Source organism: Accipiter gentilis, chromosome 17 (genome assembly GCF_929443795.1).
Source record: "Accipiter gentilis chromosome 17, bAccGen1.1, whole genome shotgun sequence".
Taxonomy (NCBI): Eukaryota; Metazoa; Chordata; class Aves; order Accipitriformes; family Accipitridae; genus Astur; species Astur gentilis.
Genome location: NC_064896.1, coordinates 3,281,196 through 3,301,462, shown reverse-complemented (window position 1 = coordinate 3,301,462; position 20,267 = coordinate 3,281,196). Strand labels below are relative to the sequence as shown.

The following is a 20,267-nucleotide window of genomic DNA, read 5'->3' as shown; positions in this document are numbered from 1 at the left end:
CCGCCCGCACGGTGCGGGCACGGGTAAGGGTACGGGTACGGGTACGGGTACGGGTACGGGTACGGGTACGGCCCGCCCCGGTGGGGTGAGGGAAAGGGACGGTCCCGCCGGCGGCGCCGCCCCGGCCCCGGCTCCGGGATGTCCCGGCCCTCCCCGCCCGGAGGCCCCCGGGGTATGGGGGTGCATCGCCGGGTAACGCGAAATTGTGGGTAGGCAGCCCCAGGGATGGTCACCCGCGTGGGAACCCAAACCTGTGGGTGCCCAAAGTCACGGGCACACATCCCAAGGGGTGTTCACCCTCGTGGGCACGTAAATCCGTTGGCACCCAGCCTGAGGGATGGTCAGCTTCGTGGGCACCCAAACCTGTGAACGCTCACACCCATGGGCACACATCCCGAGGGATGCTCATCCTCATGGGCACACAAATCCATGGGCACCCAGCCCCAGGGATGCTCACCCTCATGGGCACCCAAACCCATGGGCACACATCCCTAGGGATGCTCACCCTCACGGACACCCAAACCCGTGGGCACCCAACCCATGGGCACCCAGCCCAAGGAGTGCTCACCCTTGTGGGAACCAAGCCCTAGGGATGCTCACCCTCATGGGCACCCAGTCCTACAGATGCTCACCCTCATGGGCACCCAAACCCGTGGGCACCCATAATCTGTGGGCACCCAGCCCTAGGGATGTTCACCATCGTGGGCACCCAAACCCGTGGGCACCCAGACCTAGGGATGCTCACCCTCGTGGGCACCCAAACCTGTGGGCACCCAGCCCTAGGGATGCTCACCCTCATGGGCACCCAGTCCTACAGATGCTCTCCCTCATGGGCACCCAAACCTGTCAACACCAACACCCATGGGCACCCAGCCCTAGGGATGCTCACCCACATGGACACCCAAACCCGTGAACACCCACATCCATGGGCAACCACTCCTAGGGATGCTCACCCTCATGGGCACCCAAACCCGTGGGCACCCATAATCCGTGGGCACCCAGCCCTAGGGATGTTCACCACTGTGGGCACCCAAACCCGTGGGCACCCAAACCCATGGGCACCCAGACCTAGGGATGCTCACCCTCGTGGGCACCCAAACCTGTGGGCAGCCAGCCCTAGGGATGCTCACCCTCATGGGCACCCAGTCCTACAGATGCTCTCCCTCATGGGCACCCAAACCTGTCAACACCAACACCCATGGGCACCCAGCCCTAGGGATGCTCACCCACATGGACACCCAAACCCGTGAACACCCACATCCATGGGCAACCACTCCTAGGGATGCTCACCCTCATGGGCACCCAAACCCGTGGGCACCCATAATCCGTGGGCACCCAGCCCTAGGGATGTTCACCACCGTGGGCACCCAAACCCGTGGGCACCCAAACCCATGGGCACCCAGCCCAAGGGGTGCTCACCCTCGTGGGCACCCAAACCTGTGGGCACCCAGCCCTAGGGATGCTCACCCTCATGGGCACCCAGTCCTACAGATGCTCTCCCTCATGGGCACCCAAACCTGTCAACACCAACACCCATGGGCACCCAGCCCTAGGGATGCTCACCCACATGGACACCCAAACCCGTGAACACCCACATCCATGGGCAACCACTCCTAGGGATGCTCACCCCCACAGGCACCCAAATCCACGGGCATTCACTCTCATAGCCGCCCAAACCCATGGGGCACCCGCCCTCATTGACACCCAAACCCATGGGCATCCACCCCATGGATGCTAACCCCCATAGGCACCCAAATCCACAAACACCCACCCCTGCGGACACCCTAAGGTCTGGGTATCCACTCCCATGGCCACCCAAACCCACGGGCACTCAACCTGTGCATCCACCCTCACAGGCACCCACTTCAGCAGCACCCATACCCCGGGGCACCCCCCCCCCCCCCCCCGATGGGTACTCACCCTGTGCACCCACCCCCACGGACACTGACCTCACCGAGCACCCACCTCACCAACACCCAACCCCACCACGCACCTCACCGGGCGCTCTCCCCGGCAAACACCCAAATCCAACAGGTACCCTCATCGGTCGGCATCCCCACCGGTGGGCACCCACACCACCGAACACCCTCGCCAGCAGGCACCCACCCACCTGGGCCTTTTAATTTTGGGGCTGGCGGTTCCCTGCTCCCTTCTCCAAGGAAATCTGTGTGCAGACGCCCCCGTGGCTGGCACAGCCGTTGCCTCCCCGCACGGGATAAACAGCTCCAGCTCTCGTACTTAAAAATCTTAACACTGTGGAATAAAGTAGGAGGCAAGATTGTTTATTACTGCAAGCAATTTTAATACAAAAATGTGTCTGGTTTTTAAACAATTCATTGGTAGAGCTTCAGTTTTGCCTCAATTTAAACCAATTGAGAGAATCACACAGCAACACGGTCAGAGCCAGAGAGGAACAATATTTAATAAATACAGGAGCTCCGGAGAGCCCTCTCCCCTGGCCCGTCTCCTGGTCACTTGGTCAGTCTGATTTTATTACAAAGAAAAAGTAGCGTACAAAAGCGAGACAGGACTTGTAGCAAGTGTGCTGGTGAGACTCATTTCAAGGACAAGCAACTGTGCGTGTAAGTCCAGATTTCTTCTAGGAGCAGAGGTCACATCAATCTCAGCCTGGTTGGAAGTGGAATGACCAGTTAAATAATAAATAGGAAAAAGAGATGCAGATAAATAGCGATTCTGTAAGGAACACCTCGGGTCGATCTCTTAGGCCATCGATCCAGAAGAATCCTCTAATTTGTAGGACCCACCACCGCTAAGGGATGTATCTGAGTGATCCAGACCTGCAATCTTACCAGCGTGCTCTCCTCTGGCCAGCTTCAGCGTGAACCCCCTCCCCAAACCCATCACCATTTGTTTGTTCTTTAAAAACGAAGTTGTCGGGACAGTATTTTCAAGACAGCAATTGTCATGACCTTTGCTGTAGTGTGTGCAAATTTTATTAAGTCAAACTCCGCTTTCTTCAGGTAAAACCACATAGCTTTAAAAAAATGGAAACATAAGCCCCAAAGTCCCCTCACCTCATGTTTCTCTGGTTGAGGTATCTGTGATTTACAAAAAGAGAGTTCCTTGAACACTGTAGGATTCAGGTCTTCGTTTTTAAATATAATTTACCTTGCTGAGACAGCAAGTTAAGTTTATAAAGATGCATTTAGGAAACAATCCTAAAAGATAAAGCAGGTTCACACCCTGCACCGCGCAGAAATCCTATTTATAGTTTAGTTTTTCTTTACACTTTCACATCTTGACCTTTTTTTGCTTCCTTTTTTTTTTTTTTCTTTTTCTTTTTCTTTTTTTTTTTCTTTCTCTCCCACATTTCAGTTTTCCAGGCCCCTCTCTGAACAGGGGTCACCGAGAGGCAATTTTTATCTACATAAATATTCACATGAAAATAGTAACTTACAAAAAAGGAAAAAAAAAAACCCAAATAAGGCAGCTTCATAACACAACTTTCTTTTACACTTTTAACAATATAGTTTCTCCCATTTAGAATAAATATACATCCAATGTACGTAGCAGGGTTAAAAATTGGACACAGGTTGGGTTTTCTTTCTTTCAGGAGGGCGTGGGTACAGTATTATCTTTTAGGGCCTGGAGTTTTTGGGGTGGCAGTGGTTGTTTTCTTGGACATGGTTGGGATTTTGGAGGGTTTGGCCATTCCCCGGCGCGAGCCGCCCTGCCCGCCGGCCACGCTGCTCTCCGAAGTGTCCGAGCACGCCGACTGCGTTTCCAGCAGGTCAAAATCGGAGGCGTCGCTTCCCCGCCGGCTGCTGGCCCGGCTCCCCGTGCGGCTCCCGGCACGGCTGGTGGGACGACTGGCTGTTTTTTTGGGATCTGCAAGGGGAGCCGAGAGCGCTGTGAGCAGGCAGAGGAGGAGGAGGAGGAAGAAGAAGAGGAGGTTTCTTCCCCATCCCCAGACCGACCGGCACCCAAATCCCCAGCACGGCTGCGGCTGCTTTCAACCACCCGCCCAGCACCCCTAAAACGGGGGATTCAGCATCAGGACCGATTCGTTCCCAAACTTTTAACGAAGAAGCAGTAGCAAGCCCTCGCCGTGAGACATCGCTGCAGCGTCTCCTCTCCCCGGCAGGGACAGAGCGGTGGGCATCGGCTTCCCCAACTCACTGCAGGCTCCCTAAATATTTAACATTTTTCTCTGCCAATTTAAGCAACCGAGTAGGAACAGAGGCGGCAGGAGTTTTTCGGTCTTTGCACCGAACTTACCTGCCCGACTGGTTTTGGCACCTGTAGAGACCGGTGAGGAGCTGTTACTGGTGTCTCCAGCCAGGGAGGTTCGGCTGGAGTGGAAGGTGGGTCGCTTCAGCTTGCTGCCCGCGGCGGGGGTCACCTTGGGAGGAAGCACACACAGAACATCTTTTAGGTGTCACCTGGGCCGTAACGGGCCAAGATCCCGTCCGAGATCCGTACTTCGCCAAAAAGATTTTGACATTGAAGGAACACCCATCTTAATGGTCAAGGAGAACACAAGCTGTCGTTTCAGCAGCGGTTAATAAAAAAGAAAAAAGCCTGGATCCTGAAAATTTGGAGGGCAACGGCAGTTTGTGCGCTGCAGGCTGATGCGCAGCTATTTGTTGGAAAAAAAATAAAAGCAAAGCTGCTATCCATCTGGAGGAGGATGGCATCACCTGGGCTCAAACCCTCCGCAAAGAGAACGTGAAATCTTGCAAAAATAGGTATTTTAGCACCTAAGCAGCTCAGGACCATCTTGGAAGGTCAAATAAAATGCAGTGTCTTGAGAAACACATCCCGTTGTAGGGAGGCATCAGCGCAGCGTGATTCTGCGAGGTGGAGGGATGTTGCCCTGGAGCCGGTGCCCCGGGCAGGTCCATGCACCTGAGGGCGGACAAATTCGAAGAACGACGAACAGGGACGCAGCAAATCAGCTTCGGTCGCATCCTGAAACGGTGCTTTTCCTGACCTTTAAGATGTTGCAAACGCAGATGGAAGGGTTGGGGAAGGGGAAAGCAGCACAACAGGCAGTTCTGCTCCCGCTGCTGCGGAAGAAAGCGAAGGGGAAGGTGCCGGCGGGACGAGGGCACCTGGATCCAGCTGGAAAGGGCAGCTCCAGTTTCTATACATCAACCAAAGCTCTGGGTTTGGGGCAGTGCTGCAGAAAAGCGACTGCCCATGGTGTCCCCCGTCCACCCCAGGGCTTGGGGGGGGGCACCGCCGTGCTGCAGGGGTCGGCTCCAGCCCAGCTGCATCCCTGGATAGATGTACATTAAAATCAGAGGGCATTTCCCAATGAGCTTTAAAGCAACGGCTGGAGAGGTTTCCCTCCATCCCCTGCGATTTTGTGATTTCAAGATTTCTAAGTTTGCCAAAAATGTCATGAAACTGGAGCTGCAGTGGGGGAGAGGGCGGTGGGAGAGGGGCAGCCGAGAAGCGGGCTCCCCTTCGGGCGCCGCGGGAATTAAAATCCATTAACACGTGATTACGAAGGTACCATTTTCATCATCAGATATTTCGATTCTCGTCCTTGATCCTATTTTATAAATATGTTAACAGCAGCAAGCAGGCAATTTAGGGCAACTGGGGAAGTGCTCCTGACCTTCTGATGATTTAAAATAATTCCTTTTCTGCGTGAAAGCGCTGCCGGTTATCTTGCCAGCGCACACCACCACTCAGTGCATCACTGAGATCTACCTGGTATTTCTCATCACAGGTTCACAAGGTCAGGAAAGTCCGCGAGGAGGCTGAAACTTTAGGGAGATCAAAGTCTCAGCCCGAATTCATCCTCCTGGGAGCATCAAGCTGGTGACAGTGCCGGACACACCATACGTGCTTCAACACGGTGATAAATACAAGCGCTTCATAAAAATGAAGGCAATGTGGTTATTGTGCATGCGCTGTAGCTGATTTTCAGGTCTCAACTCGGCTGCCGCATTTCAATTTTTTGAAAGCCAAAACACGGCCGCTTTTCAGTGCTTAAAAGCTATTAAAGCTTGGAAAATTTCTTTCTTTTTTTTTTTTTTTTTTAATTCTAAAGCACAAGAGGATAAAGGTCACTCTCTTGGTTTGAAAGCAGGTAAATGTGAATTGCAAGCCGTCGTGCTTTATTCTAAGGTTGATGTTTTATTTAATCCGAGTTAGAAACCCATGAAAAACGCTAACAGTCGGAGCGTTAGCGGTGCTAACAAGCGCTGCTCTACCACAAGGAAAGCGTTAAAACAGGCAGGGGAGCAGGACTTCTCCGTGCCAGGGGCACTCCGGCCTGTCAGCAGGTCCTCAGGGCTGCGAGACCATACTCTACCTCGGCGCTCGAAAGCTGGAAGTCGGAATAATCGAATCCCCTCAGGGGGGTGCCCGCTTTACTGTTTATCAACCAGGGTTTGTCATAACATCGAGAGAAGTGATGTGGAGTCTGTGAAATGGAAAATCCAAGGAGGGGGGGGGAAGAGGTGGAAGTGAGTGAAAAAAAAAAAAAAAAAAAAAAAAAAAAATGGAAAAATATCTGGAATGGGGAAAATGGCAGTAAAATGAAACGAGAACCAAACAGGAAATATATAAATTAAAATAAAGGGAAAAAACCCAAACAGACGATGGAATAAAACATGCATGGGCGAACAATGTGGTGGGAAAGGACGAGATGATGGGCGATGGCTTCTTCCTGCGTGCCGGCCAGACACCAGGGCTGTGGCACTGCCCTGCCTCAGGGACCAGGAGCCTTCGGCTGCACGACAAGCGCCGGGGACCCTCCTGCGGAGCCACGAGCGCCCAGTTTGGGCTGAAAACCTGTCCTGCGCCGTCCCATCCCACCCATCCCACGTGGACAGCAGGTTTCTTCCCGCAGACACCATGAGCATCCTCTACAGACCACAGTAACCATCAAGGTCCCAAGCCCCAACCTTCTTCCTCCTCCTCCTCCTCCTCCCTATATCTCCTGCAGCTCCTCATCTCACTGGGACGGGTTTGGAGGCCACCGGTTTCTAAAGGAGAGGCAAGAGGAAGGCTTCACGCGTGAACCCCACCTTGGCTCCGCTGGCCGGAGTTGCGGGAGAGGATGGCATGGAAGCGCAGCTGTGGTTGCTCTGGCTGGCGCTGGAACTGGATCGCGTCGGGGAGGCTGCTCGGGAGGACGGTTTTGATCTTCGGCCTCGCGATCGGAACGGCGTCATTCCCTGGGAAGCCCCCTCCGGCAAGATGAATTTCTCTCGGAGTTCAAGGTTGGTCCGTCCTCGGGCTGGAAGGGGACAAAGAAGAGGAGACGTGAGGTTCGCAGGAACGCAACATCGCTACCGGGGCTCAGGAGGCTCCGGGGGTCGGAGCGTGTGTCCTTGCGATGTCTTCCCAAGCCCATCTCCGAGGGGCAGTGGACGGCAGCGAGACCGTCCCGGCTCTTTTGCTCTGCCCTAACCACCTCCTGCCACAGATCAGCTCTCTGAGAAATCAGCCGCTTAAAAGCTGCTCGAGGCACGTGAATTCATACTGGATGCTCTATTATTCTCTCGTGTCTTGGGGAAAGCATCCTGATGGCCTTTAAACACACCGTGTTACAACAGTGGCCAATCTCATCTTTAATGTGGCTTAAAAACAGTAAGAGCAGCTTTGAAGGGTTGAGATTCTGCTCTCTCACAGCTCTGGGCCGCTCTTCACCAGTTTTGGGGGAGAAATGAGAGAGAAGTGACCCCTACCCATCAAAAGCCAACTTCAAAATTTTCATCCAAACGCTCCAAAGAGCTGGAAGGTTGGCCTTTGACAAGCAAGGGGCAACCAAGCAGGGAGAAAATCTGTACAGACTTCAGCTCCTGGGCCAGCTGACATGTGCCAACTTATTTCATGCTCATGGTGTCTGAACAGAGAGCAAGGGCATGCACCGAGCCTTATGGGACACGGGAGCAATTTTAGAGTCAATGCATTATGGACCAGAAAGCCAAAAAAGCAACTGCAAAAGGGAAGCACCACGCTGAGATAACCAAGGGATGGAAATAACCTCAGTGTCAGCACTGTAAAACATCTGCTGCAAAGCATGAACGGGGGAGGCTGGAGGAGCAGGAAAACCCTGAAGGTTCCCCGAAGCAAGCGGTACACGCTGTAAATCATGCTGCTTTCAGCAACAGCCGTCAGACAGCAGGAGCAAGGAATGGTCAGGCAGCAGCTTGAAGAAGACATATCCGAAGCAATTAACATCTCAAAGACCCCAGTGAGACAAGGACATATGGAGCACAGACGTAAGCTCTCCAAAATACGCAGCCTTGATGCGCTTCATTCCTGGCCAGCCCCCTTGTTAATCCTTCTCTGTCCCCGAGTCACGGCTCTCGGCCGGTCGCAGCAGAGCATTGCTTCCAGCCCAACGGCTCTGACCACAAAAAACCCCTCAAGACTGAAGGTTTTGGAAAGGAGGTGACCCCAGTTCTCCATGCCCTCGGTACATGACCCTGGTCTGCATTATCCCAACTATCCCTTCCAAATGTGTCCCACCAAATGAGCTCCAGCAAACACTGCTCAGCCCTAAAAACCCAAGATCTAGCTGGTTCTTCCTTTCTAATGTACTGCTGTGTCTCCCTTAAGCTCAGTTCATCCAGGACCTTCTTGTACTTGAATTTTCCTGCATTAATGCTGAATTGAAACGTCTTTTTTTGTTTCACTGCCAGGCTGGTCAATCTCTGGGACACACTTGTGCAAGGTGACGCTTATCAACACACTTACAGCAGGATGCAGTGCTCAAAATCCGCCAAAGAAATCCGACCCAGCCCTGAACAGACCCACGGACAATGATGTCTAAATACAGCCCCCTTTTACAACTCAAATCTTGCATGTGTCAATCCAGAAAAAAGAAGGGCCACGTTTCCACCCTCACAGGCAGAGTTAGGGGAAGAAACTTTATTTTAAGGCACCATCAGCAGCTCTCGCTGCAAACAGCTATTTAAGGTGCATGGTCCTGCACAGCTCAGGGTTTCCAAACTAGTTCCTTATGCTGCTGCTCTAAAGACAACAAATGAACTGAAAATACTTGTATTAGAAATACATCAGAGAGAAATCAAGTAGTTCAAAGGCACAAGAGAAATGTGTCCTTATTCACTAGGATGAGCCTGGACCGTCAGTGCCCCGTGGCCACAGCCCAGTGCTGCAGTGCCATGGGTTCACGGATCCTGAGCTGGAGCATCTTCTCCCCAGAGTGTCTCCAACCAGGATTTTACCCTCTCCTGGCTTTGAACCTTTTGAATTCTTTCAGATCACCTTTGCAAAGCTTACTCCATCACCCACAGAGTCACAAATACGCACCGACCGCTTCAAAGGGAAGCCGGGACCCCCAGCACGGCAATGCAGCTCTGCTTGCTGGGGTCTTAAAAATAAGAAACACAACGCTTGCCTCTTCTTCTCCCAGGACACCTGGCTAAACACTTGTGAGATTTGCTGCAGTATTGCCAAATCTTGTGATTTTAAGTTCTGTGGTTTGCTTTGGATCTGTTTGCTCCAGTTCCCACCTGATCATTCACAGTCACAGCAGACAAGTTCTCAAACTCCCCGTACTGGGCGAGAAGACGCCAGTTGTATAAAACCCAGGAACTGCCTTACCTCTGCAAGGATCATTCTTCACTAAAAATTCATCCAGGGCCATCCATCCTCCACCGACGCGAACCATGACTGTGCTCCGCAGGATACGGACCAGCCGCAGCTGCTGGGAATCGCCGAACTGCGGAGCCAAGAAACAGTTCAGACAAGGGGGACACGACACGGGACACTCGGCTCCTTCCTGCAGCAGGCTGCACCAAATGCTTTTATTGACCTATTGAATACTTTTAAGGTTTCTCCAGATAGGTTCTTCTGGAATAAGTGCAGGCCAGTACCAATTTACAGGAGTTTTTCTGCTGTGTGGTTTTAAGATGATGCAACTATCCAAATCCTTTAGTTTTAAAGCTGGAAAGAGAGAATTTTTTACAGTAGCAAATGAGGTTTTTGCAATTTGGTCTTTGGATGGGTTTTCTCAGCCCAAATTGTAGTTTTTCCTTTTATTGTGAAGGAAATAGGGGCTGGCAATGCAATGACCCTCCTGGTGCAGCCCATGTGGAAAAGAGCCGGCCGATTCAGATCACTGAGTGCCAGTGAATCAGCAAGGCAAGCAGTGCTGCGTCACCGCTGAGCGAGAAACCTCTTATCATCAAGTCTGAAGTCCAGGGATTTCACTGAGCCTCAGACTTGACCCCCACCAGCCAGAAAGCCCCCACCGCAGAGATCGCCCAGTGAGGATGTTTTGGTGAGTGCAGAGTGATGGGAATCCAGGCAGGAATCCCGCAGCAATGTTGATTAGTGATTGCAATGTTCATTAGTGATTTTTAAACACCTGCAATGTCAAACAAGTGCACCCTGAATCAGAAGCATGTGTCTGTTTCTCAAAGCTCCCTAAATCTCCTGGACAGCCAAGCCCAGGCTCCTGGTTGCCCTCTGCATCGGGCAAGCGGCAGAGCCGGTGCAGGACACCGGGAGCCCGGCTCACGTGTAGCAGCTCCGCATCCAGGTCTACAGAGCACCTGCTGTGGTGAGAAGACAGGGGAACCAGCCTTTGAAAGCAAGACCATCTTCAGAATGATTAAAAAAATAAAAAATAAAAAAAAATTTAAAAAGCAGCAACTTTTTCCCTGGGTCGAGAAGAACACAAAAACCAAGAGATTAAACGAAAACAAGAGAGTGCAAAGCCACACTGAGATGGGTCGCGCCAGGCAGAGGGGCAGGAGGCAACAGCATCTCTGGCTCTCCTTCCTGCAGGGACGTGGGACCCTGGACCGTGGACTGGTGGGTGTCCCTGCTTGGGGTCCTACCAAAACATGCTCACCCCAGCACGGTGGTGAAAAAGCTGCCGTAGCCGTGCTCGGCACGGCCATGGTGCCCGCGGGCAGGGCGAAGGGCAGAGGAGCTGCCTTCCTTCTCTCTAGGCTCTACCTAAGGTGTCCTTCAAAAGCTAGTTCTGCACCAGGGAAAAGCAGGGACAAGTCAATTCCCATTTCCACTGCCGCATTGACACTATTTTTCAGTTGCTGTTGAAAATGTTTCTGTAATCACTACCTAAATTAAAGCCAGAGCTCTCCTGGATCCATCCACTTCCAACATCCAAGTTTGTTTCTTTTTGGGTATGTTTTTGGTAGGGCACCATCATTCCACATGAAAAATATGCTTTTCTATTCAAGTAGGGGCAGTGGGCACATCATAATGGCACATGATGCTCCAGTCCCATTAAAAAAAGAGCTCTGCTCCCCGAACCAGCCGGCACTCACGCACACTGCACCTGATCATCTCGGGTCATGACAGTAAATGGGGATACATGCAGGTTTTGTGAGACTTGCTCCAGTTAGGAGTTACTCAGCAGGTGTAGTGGGGATGAGGGTTTAGTTATCGTTACCTATGGGATTAAAGGGGTGGAACTCAGCATTTCTCATTCCACGGTGATTGCGATCCAAGCCCACCCAGAGCCTGGTACAGCCCTCGTACAGGTAGTTGTACCCCTGTGATTTCATCTGGACTGGCTGCTCCCCAAAGGAGGGCAGTCCCGGGCACGAGCCCTTCTGTATCTCAGTGCTGCCCACAGCAGGGTGCTGTGATTTGCCACTAGTTACCATCAACATCCCCAACGTATCCAAGAAAGGAGCCACGGAGAGAAAAAAAGATCTCCATTTTGGTCAAATCCTGCTTTTTCCATTGAATTTTTCCCCTTTTTCTGCCCAATGTAGTCTTTTTTTTCGGGTGGCCCTCCCAGCTCAGGGCATTCCTCTGTACCAGGCTCTGCCGAGCTGCGCTCACAGATCACAACCTCCCACAGCAACAAAGGACAGAGCAGCGTCACGGACACACAAAGCTACGTTTGTAAAAATAAAATAAAATAAAAAAATAATTAAAAAAAAAAAAAAAGAGGTGAGAGACAGCATCGCAAGGCAAACTGTACCTGATTGCCGAGGAAGAACTACGGAGGGAGAGGAGTTGTGGAGGCAGAGGGGATGGGGGTGGGGTGAGGGGGAAGGAAAGTCAAGAGGAAGAGGAGGGGAAAGAAAAACAAGAAAAACATTTATGGGATTAACAGTGCAATAATCATGAAAACTGTTAACTGCAGGTAGTTAGAAATCTGTGGGGTTTATGCTGTTTGGGTGTAAGGTAGAAGCTCAGGGAGCCTGGGACCGGTGCAGCCGGGGAAGGGGGGGCGAGCGTTGCGGCTCCGCTCCTCCCGGCCGGAGCATCAGCCCCCAAACCATCAGGCAGCTCTGCTGCCAGCTCGTTTCACCAGTTCACCTCGGTGAACGATTTGAAACATAAACAGCGAGCTCGTTACAAAGAGATTCTTTAAGGAAATTATTCTCCCTTCTTCGGGAGCGAGCTAAGAAAAACACAGGCGTAAGGTACACTCATCCACGAGGAAAACTTCAAGGGCGGCTGCCGGTGGAGTGAATGCAGCGTTTCACGGGGCCGGTGGGCCGTCCGTCCCAGAACAGGGCCACTTTTATGCTCTCCCGATTTGGGGAACGCCCTGGGGCCGAGGATAGCGCTGGGCAAACATGGCCCAGCCACCTCCGCCGGGAGCCGGCGTGCCGGAGGACGAGGTCTCCGTCTCGCCCTGGGGCGCCCAGGGGGGTTCCCCCTTGCGCCAGGCTGGGCACCCCATCGGTGATTCCCCCCCTCCCCTGCCCGCCCCGGTGGGAAGAGGGAGCAGGATTTGTGCCGCCGGGGCAGCGTTCGGCCCCCTCTGCCTTACCCGGTATTTGTTCTCGCCGATCTGCTCCACTTGAAATCTCTTGGCACACTTGCACTGGGCCACTTGCCTGGTGACCTGCCATCACCAACAAGAGAGGTAAGGGACCAGGATTTTGGGAGTTTTCCCCAACACAAGGCACTGCTTGGATAACACACAGCCCTAGGGAGCCTTTCCTTCAAAAACATGGTAGGTACTCTCAGTACCAGCCAATTATTTTGGCTCGGTACCACCACAATCCTTTTTTTTTTTTCCTCCTTTTTGTCTTTCCCACCGCCAACCTGCAGCCTGAACCACCCCAACACCCCCGAGCACCCATCTGTTTTGGTGCTTTACCTCATCTTCGATCTTGTCGGCATCAGTGGTGGGGCGGTAGGCATCCTTGTTGGGATGGAGAGCAGCCACAAACTCATAGTAATCAATGTAGCCGTCGCCGTCACGGTCAAAGATGTCGGCCACCGCGGTCATCTCCAGCTTCGTGGTGGGGAATTCTGGAAGGAGAGAGAAATGAGCAACCGATGCAGGGACCTCACTCATCAGAGCTGGGGATGTCGGGGCATGGTCTGCATCTCGGTCCTTGAGCGGAGACAACCTCATCAGACCGAGATGGCCATTTTCTGAGCTCGTTTCAGGCAGACAGGGACTTACTAGAGGCGAGGATGCCGTCGATAAACTCCTGCCGGGTGATCTTCCCATCTTGGTCTTTGTCGATGCGCCGGAAGAAGTCCATGACGCGGGATTTCTTGTGGTTCATCCAGCGCATATACTTCTTCCGCCAGACATCGAAGTCAAAGTTTGCAAACTCCTTCAACTGGAAGGAAACCCGTGAGAGTCAGTGGGGGAAATCCCCAAAGGACCAGCACCCTACAGCACCCTAAAACACCAGCCTTCAGGTGAGGCCGTGCCCGAGCTCCCGGCGCTAACGCTCACTGCCCACCCTCCTGGGAAGGTTTATCTGGGTTTATCCAGATGACCCCCATTAACAAGGGGGCCACTCAAATCGACTTTCCAGAACAGAAGGACACACAGCGTAGCCGACAGCCACCACGTGGACTGCGCATCACGGAACCATCGACACGGGATGCAGCATCCCCCACGCTGGTATACGTACACATAGGCAGAGATATCAGCTACTCGCACACAGACACACACACCACCCCCCCCCCCATCTCCGGTCAGGTATTTGGGGATGCTTCCTCGCTTGGGATTTCGCCTAACAATTCGCCAGGCTCTGCCTGGCAGGAATACCCATTGCTGGCATCGTTTTGGGCACGCATCTTCCCTCTCCCTTTCCCTCTAAGCAGCTGAGAAGGGATTTCTCGCTCATCTTCCAGGTAAGACAGCGGCTGGGGCACATCTCAGCTCTGCAAACCGAGGCCCTGCGGCTCAGCCTCAGACGAGCCACTCACCCTCCAATTTAAACTAACACCCGTCTTATCCCCCCGCCCCGAAAGGACTCCCATGACCCCACCAGCTCAAGCAGCTCACAGCAAGGTAATGCAACAATTTTTAGCGCCTATTTTTTTTTCCTCTAGACATTCTTGGAGTTAAAAGCAACAAAGGAAAAACATTAATACGTATAAACTGAACTGACCTACAGCAAAAGCAACAAAAAACAAAAACACTCACTTCTGGGCATAGCTGCTTTGTTAAGCATAAATAAAAACAAAAATTACATTAGATGTTTGGAAAAGATATAGACAGTAATTGTTAAACTAATTACTAGGAGTAAAGCAGGCCTGGCTATCATTACCTCTACAGATACCGACTGCAGGGGCACAAAGCAGTTCATTAATGTGCAGTTAATTACAGAAGGTAGTTTTCAGCCTTAATATTTCAGGAGTTATTATTTCCTTTTTCTTTTGGCGTTTTCAGAAAAGCAGCAGCAACTGTCAGCAAGAGCTGGGCAATTCAAGAAGCAGCACTAATTTAAAATGCTTCTCACACCTCTCCGGCAAGGAAACCCCAGCACGGCTCCCACCCACCCTGCCCAGAGCAGCCGGTGGCCGTTACCTCCTCCAGTCTGTCCAGGGCATCGTTAAGTTTCCGCTGCCGCTCCAGCGCCAGCAGCCAGACCTGCTGCCAGCGGGCTGAGAGCTGGTTTATCCTGGGGTTCTTTGTTTCCGACTGGGAGATAATGGGCATGCTGGGGGGGGTGGCCTGACTCAAGGATTTTCCTGGGAAAAGGGAGAAAAGGAATTGTTTGAGGTGATGGTGATGCGTTCAGCAAGTCCGAGCAGTCCAGGAAAGAGCAGCAATGAAATACATTTTATTTTTCAAATAGAAAACCTCCCACAGCCTTGCTGGCTGCTCTCTGAAGGGATGCAGTGTTCCCAGGTAGGACGGGGCGACGGACGGCTCTACACCGAACCCCTCCCTGCGCTCCCTTTGCCCTTGGGAATTCACATTGGACTCTAGCTTCAAGAAACAACATAAAAAAAGACCTCACAATCTCATCACGAAGCAACTACCGACAGAAAGAGAAAAGCAGCGACAGCACAAGCTTCCCCAGGCGCAGCACACCCCAACACGGGTGTTTTGGCAAATGCCACCTGGATTTTTGCCTCCTGACAAGTTTCAACTGCCTTCCTGGTGGCTGTCAATGCAGGATGCCTTGTTAATTGATAATCAAAGTTAATGAGTTTCCTACGCGTCTCATTTCCTCCCATCGTAGCACGTTTCACCCAAAGCTGCGTATCAAGCAGAGACATACTGTTGCTGCGGGACTTCTCGATGAAAGGCCCGTGGGGGGGCTCGGTAGCTTTCCTCTTGTATGTCTTCGTGACCCGGTCCACATCTGGCTGTTTCCGCGTCATCTCCTCCATAAAGGACTGTCAAAATACAGAAGGGACAAGAAAACCTTTGTGGTTTTGAGATGTTTTCGGTCTCCTGTTGCTCCAGATCCTCGCTGGGACATGCCAAGCCCGCAGAGGAGATGGGAGCGTTAAGCGCCGGCGACGGGGGCTTGTGGTCAAGCTATTGCGCAGCACTAGCTTGGATCTGCAAACGTGCCGAGTTCATCGGCTGGGTTGGCTTTGCTTTGCTCCCAGGTGACAGCTCCGGTTGGGTCACACGCTGTTTTAATAGGGACTTCCAAAAGAAGTCCATGCCTCCTCCATGGAGGGGCAGGAACAGCCCCTCCACCCCTCTCCCGAGCGCCCGCCGTGTTCGGCGCTGGGCTCACCTGGTGTTCGGAGATGAGGGCTTTGACCTGATCAATATTTTGTGGCATGGGCTCCTGGTCCCGCTGGATCAGGGTTGTCTCAGCCCACTGGATCCAAGCCAGGAGCTCTTCCAGAAGCTCTGCATTTGCCACCAGCTCGGAAAGCGCAGACTCCAGTCTCTGCTGGTGCTGCTTCGCCCACGTGAGAACCTGTTGGAAACACAGAGACGACTCTCAGCCCAGCACGGGGAAACCCGGGGCAGGAACCGACACCACGCGGCCGTCCTTCGTGGGGGTGTCCACCACCGCCTCTCGCCATCAGCCTGGAACAAAGCCTGGTGGACTCACCTCCTCGAACCTGGCTCGGATGATGGTGATCCAGTGTTTGATCGTGGTGATGCAGTCGGGATGGCAGGCAGCCAGGATGACCTCCCCCATGCCCACCGCCGCGTTCACATCCACTCTCTTCTCCTCCACTTTCTTCATGAACTCCTGAAAGGCCCGCATGAATTATTTTGCAACACTCTCCCCCATAAATTTTGCTCGGGTTGCGTTTCAGAGCTCCCCGCTACCTTGTGCGCGTCGATGAGGGACTGCAACGCCTCGGCGTCGTCGGGAAGCGCTCCCCGAAAGCGCAGGGACTGCTCTGCCTCCGAGAGCCACTCCAGCAGCATGTGCACGGCCGTCCTGAACTCCTCTGCCTACGGCGACAAAAGCATAGGCGTTAACCATCCTTCTCCCGAAATGGGCTGCTCCATTCACTGCTGACAGCTGGAGAGACAAAGGGCTGAAAGGGACTTTAAAAACAAATTAAAAAAGGGGGGGAAAAAAAACCCTTTCTGTCGGCCTGGGTTTGTGCAGCACCAGCAGAGGGGTCCCGCAGTGGCCCGACACCTCCCTCCCCTCGGCATCATCTACACTGAAGAACTAAATGTTTTTAAAAACAGCACAACTACCTGTCTTCTAACCAACTTGGCACCTGGGTAGTTTATTCTGTAAATTGCCTACCTGACATAAAAACTACTTAAGAGCCTTTGACCTTTTTTTTTTTCTTCCCTTAGCTTCAATCTAGGTCTCTCTCTTGCACTGGACATTAGCAAAACACCAGCCTGGACAGTCTTGGATCACAGCTCTGTTCCTGCTGTGCATATCGGTGAGATCTTTTCATGCTCCCTTTTCAAATCAGCCTTTATCAGCTCTTCTTTGGGGAAAAGAATAAGCAAATAACTGACACCAACCCACTGCTTTGCTGCTCTCACTGGTAACTGCTGCAGGGCTGGGGTGTCCTGCTCAGCCAGGAGATCAGTCACTGGGCAAAAAACTCTTCTCGGAGGTTTGTGTTGAGTTCCCGGCACAAACCTGGAGCCCGGCAAAGTTCTCTGAGACCGTTTCCACCCGTAGCCTTCTGCTCACCTGTTTCAAGGCCTGTTCAAGGCGGGTTTGTTTGGACACGGACAGCTTGCACACCGTGTCCCACCGGTTGCTCAGCTCCTGCAGCTGCACCTTCACCCAGGTCGTGTCGTCCCGGCTGTTCTCGATGAGCTCCCGGCCGGAGCGCTTGAGCACCTGGACTGTCCCCGTGCGCTTCCCCAGCTCTTTCTGGAAGACCTGGAAAGAGAGAGGGCAGAAGGTAACCAGGGCTAGTCAGTCCCAGCAGGTTGTTGCATGTCAGGGGAAAAAAAACCCAACAGGGGGGCACATCTGAAGTAGTTAGAAAATGGGTTTTGCACCCACATTAGGGATGCACCACAACCCGGTGCGATGGGAGGGCAGGCAGGCAAGGAGGTAGGCAGCGCAGGCAGCTCCTGAGCGCGATTTGGTGTAGGTACACATGGGCAGGAGCCCCAGCTTTGCACCCTGGCAGAAGCAGTCGTGACCTGGAGCAGGCAAGCTCTAGCCCCTGCTCAGGCTGCAACGCAGCAGCTGCCTTGAACGGACGCCCAAGCCCTGTCCAGGGATTTCAACGTATGACCTAATCCAAACCCAGAAGCGCCAGTCTCCAAGACACACTGGTGAGAACTGCCAAGACCAAAGTTTATAGAGGACTATAAAATCAGCCATCTTTACAAGACTAAACTCTCAACAGATCTGACTGATAGCATCTGGGAAGAACAAAGCTCCAGCTCCTGTAGCCTTCCCAGTAACACAAAAGTTTCTTCCCACTTGTTCGCCCTGGTTTTTGCCCTCCTTGTCCACTGTAGTAAAGCAAAGCAGCGAGACACACAGCTCTGCGGCAAGGCACCAACTCTGGCTCCTCTGTTCTTTGGCTCTTGGGGAAGACAAGCCCCACGCGTTATCTCACGGAAAGGCTGGAAAAGGAGCTTTCACCTTGTGAGCATCCATCAGGTTCATGACCAGATCCAGATCACCATGGACAGGCTGGTCTTCAGCTAACTGGGGTTCCACCTTGTAGAGCCAGTCTACCAAGGCCTGCAGCGCATCCATGAACTGGCCAGAGAATAAGAGGGCTTCTTCCAGCTTGTGCTGCCTGAAAAACAAACGTCCTCATGAACTTCCACAAACAAACTCACCTCCTTTTAACATGTCCCAGTGACCTCCTCCAACCACCCCATGAAATCACCTCCCCTTTGATAAGAGTCCTCGGCAAACGAGCGCTGTTGGTACAACACCGGGGCTGGACTTACCTTTCCACAGATTTGCCGCACACTGTGTCCCACTTATCCCGCACTTCTCCCAGTAAATTGTCCAGCTTTTGAGTGTCATCTGGAAGCAAGGCTTTTTCTTTGAGGGCTCTGCCTGTCCTGATAGTGGTGTCGTAGACGGGCTGCTTCCCCCCCAGTGTCTTCTGGAACTCCTGGGAACCGGAGAGAAAACAAAACTGCTTCAGAAAGCCTGGCCTTGGCTCTCTGAAGATACAGGGTGCTCGTGAAGATCCCCAGCTGAACGTTTTCCATAGCAGTGGTAGGCATGGACAATGCCTTTCCCCTGTCCTGATGGCAGAGGAGATGTTGCCCTGCTCCCCCTCCTGACGAAGCACCCTTCCAGCCAGCGTCCACAACCCGCCTTGCTTTGGCAAAGCTCTACCTTGTGTTTGGAGAGCTGGAGCTTGATTTTGTCGGGATCATTGGATATCTCCAGCTCTGAGTCCAGGTGATTCTCTGCATCCTCCAGCCAATCAATCAGTTTCTTCCAAGCTTCGTGGAACTGCAAAGAAACAGGACCAAGTTTGAAACTTAACATTGGCTGTGTCCTCAGTCCCTTTCTGGTCTCGGGTCCTCCTGCCCTCCAAGGCCAGCCATACCTCGGGGTCTGTCACCCCCTTCCCACATTTCTTACCTGCTTGGCTCGCTTCCTGGCATCATCGAGAGCCCGACCCCGCTCCACCGAGCGCTGGACGACTTTCTCCCAGCGGGACTGGACGCTCACCAGCAGGTTTTTGATCAACACCACGTCCTGCTTTTGACTGAGAAACTTCAGCTGGTTCCCGGTTTGATCCAGCTCGATGATCCGATCCCGATGAGCGTTTACCTCGTTGGCGAACACCTGCGAAAGGCAAAGATGTCCTCCTGTCCGTAAGGGGAGCTGGACGTGCCTGCGAGCAGCCCGTGGGTGCAGGGGAGATGAGGAGCTACCCTTGCTCCCTCCATCCCGGGGAGCCGTTGGGTGCTGGCAGCACCGGTACCTTGTGCTCGTCGATTTGGGCCAGCACGGCGTTGAGGATAAGGCTGGCTGGGGGTGCGATGTTCAAGCTCTGCTCGGCCAGCGTGAGCCAGTTGATGAAGTCCTGGAGGGAGTTCTGGAAGTCCGTGGCCAGGGCCAGCGCCTCCTCCAGCTTTGCCTGCCGCAGCGGGGAGGGAGAAAAGGAGGCGAGGGAAGGAAAAACACAACACGGAGGGTGAGAGCTCACGATCCAGAGTTTCGCAGACAGAGGCAGCCTTTGTGTCCATGCCGAAACATCCCTCTCACAGGAACCTCATCGCCTCGGCCCGGGAACGCGACATGTTTACCAAGGGGAGGGGGTTTCAGTGAAAGCCACCGCTTTCTTTCAAAACAAGAATCGCCCCTGAAAGGGGAGACCTTCATCGGCACACAAGCAGCTGCGTCACCCTCAGCTTCCTTAGAAAGGGATCGCCATGGGGAGAGCGGCTCGGTAAATGAGGTGGGTATTTCGATGGCAACAGCTGCAGCACCGCAAATTTATTCTGGGCTGAGGCCACCGCGTCCCTTGTTTTATCTCATCACCGGCCAAAAGCCTAGGATGGAGTCAGCTTGGAGAAGGATTTGGCCTGCTGTCTTGCAGAGGTCCAACAAAGCCTGCCTTTCAGAGTCGCGGGAGGTTTCTTCCCACCTCCCCTCTACATTAACCTAAAACGCAATTTTACTCTCATTTTCTGTCTGATTTAACCAACTCTGATGACTGTGTAGAAAAAA

General features: G+C 52.9%; 2 protein-coding genes across 20 annotated transcripts in view; both read right to left on the bottom strand.

Moving 5' to 3' along the window:
- The window catches only part of CAP1 (cyclase associated actin cytoskeleton regulatory protein 1), a 156,047-nt gene extending 155,930 nt beyond the window's left edge, over positions 1-117 (bottom strand). The window contains exon 1 of the mRNA XM_049820875.1: positions 112-117. The gene's annotated coding sequence lies outside the window, so the exon portion shown is untranslated. The remainder of the gene's footprint in view (positions 1-111) is intronic.
- Positions 118-2,261: 2,144 nt separating this feature from the next.
- The window catches only part of MACF1 (microtubule actin crosslinking factor 1), a 147,515-nt gene continuing 129,509 nt past the window's right edge, over positions 2,262-20,267 (bottom strand). For 11 of the 19 annotated variants that reach the window (XM_049820631.1, XM_049820636.1, XM_049820629.1 and 8 more), the window contains 20 exons: positions 19,519-19,674; positions 19,173-19,379; positions 18,921-19,040; positions 18,521-18,690; positions 18,204-18,363; positions 17,289-17,483; positions 16,448-16,576; positions 16,224-16,367; positions 15,897-16,085; positions 15,426-15,543; positions 14,726-14,889; positions 13,361-13,523; positions 13,049-13,203; positions 12,716-12,790; positions 11,915-11,932; positions 9,556-9,673; positions 7,008-7,219; positions 6,290-6,400; positions 4,240-4,363; positions 2,262-3,849 (listed from right to left, as the gene is read on the bottom strand). In XM_049820631.1, coding sequence (XP_049676588.1) covers positions 3,593-3,849; positions 4,240-4,363; positions 6,290-6,400; positions 7,008-7,219; positions 9,556-9,673; positions 11,915-11,932; positions 12,716-12,790; positions 13,049-13,203; positions 13,361-13,523; positions 14,726-14,889; positions 15,426-15,543; positions 15,897-16,085; positions 16,224-16,367; positions 16,448-16,576; positions 17,289-17,483; positions 18,204-18,363; positions 18,521-18,690; positions 18,921-19,040; positions 19,173-19,379; positions 19,519-19,674 — 2,985 coding nt within the window. In that variant the 3' untranslated portion in view covers positions 2,262-3,592. The remainder of the gene's footprint in view (positions 3,850-4,239; positions 4,364-6,289; positions 6,401-7,007; positions 7,220-9,555; positions 9,674-11,914; positions 11,933-12,715; positions 12,791-13,048; positions 13,204-13,360; positions 13,524-14,725; positions 14,890-15,425; positions 15,544-15,896; positions 16,086-16,223; positions 16,368-16,447; positions 16,577-17,288; positions 17,484-18,203; positions 18,364-18,520; positions 18,691-18,920; positions 19,041-19,172; positions 19,380-19,518; positions 19,675-20,267) is intronic. The other 8 variants (XM_049820638.1, XM_049820639.1, XM_049820647.1 and 5 more) reach the window with 3 other exon arrangements.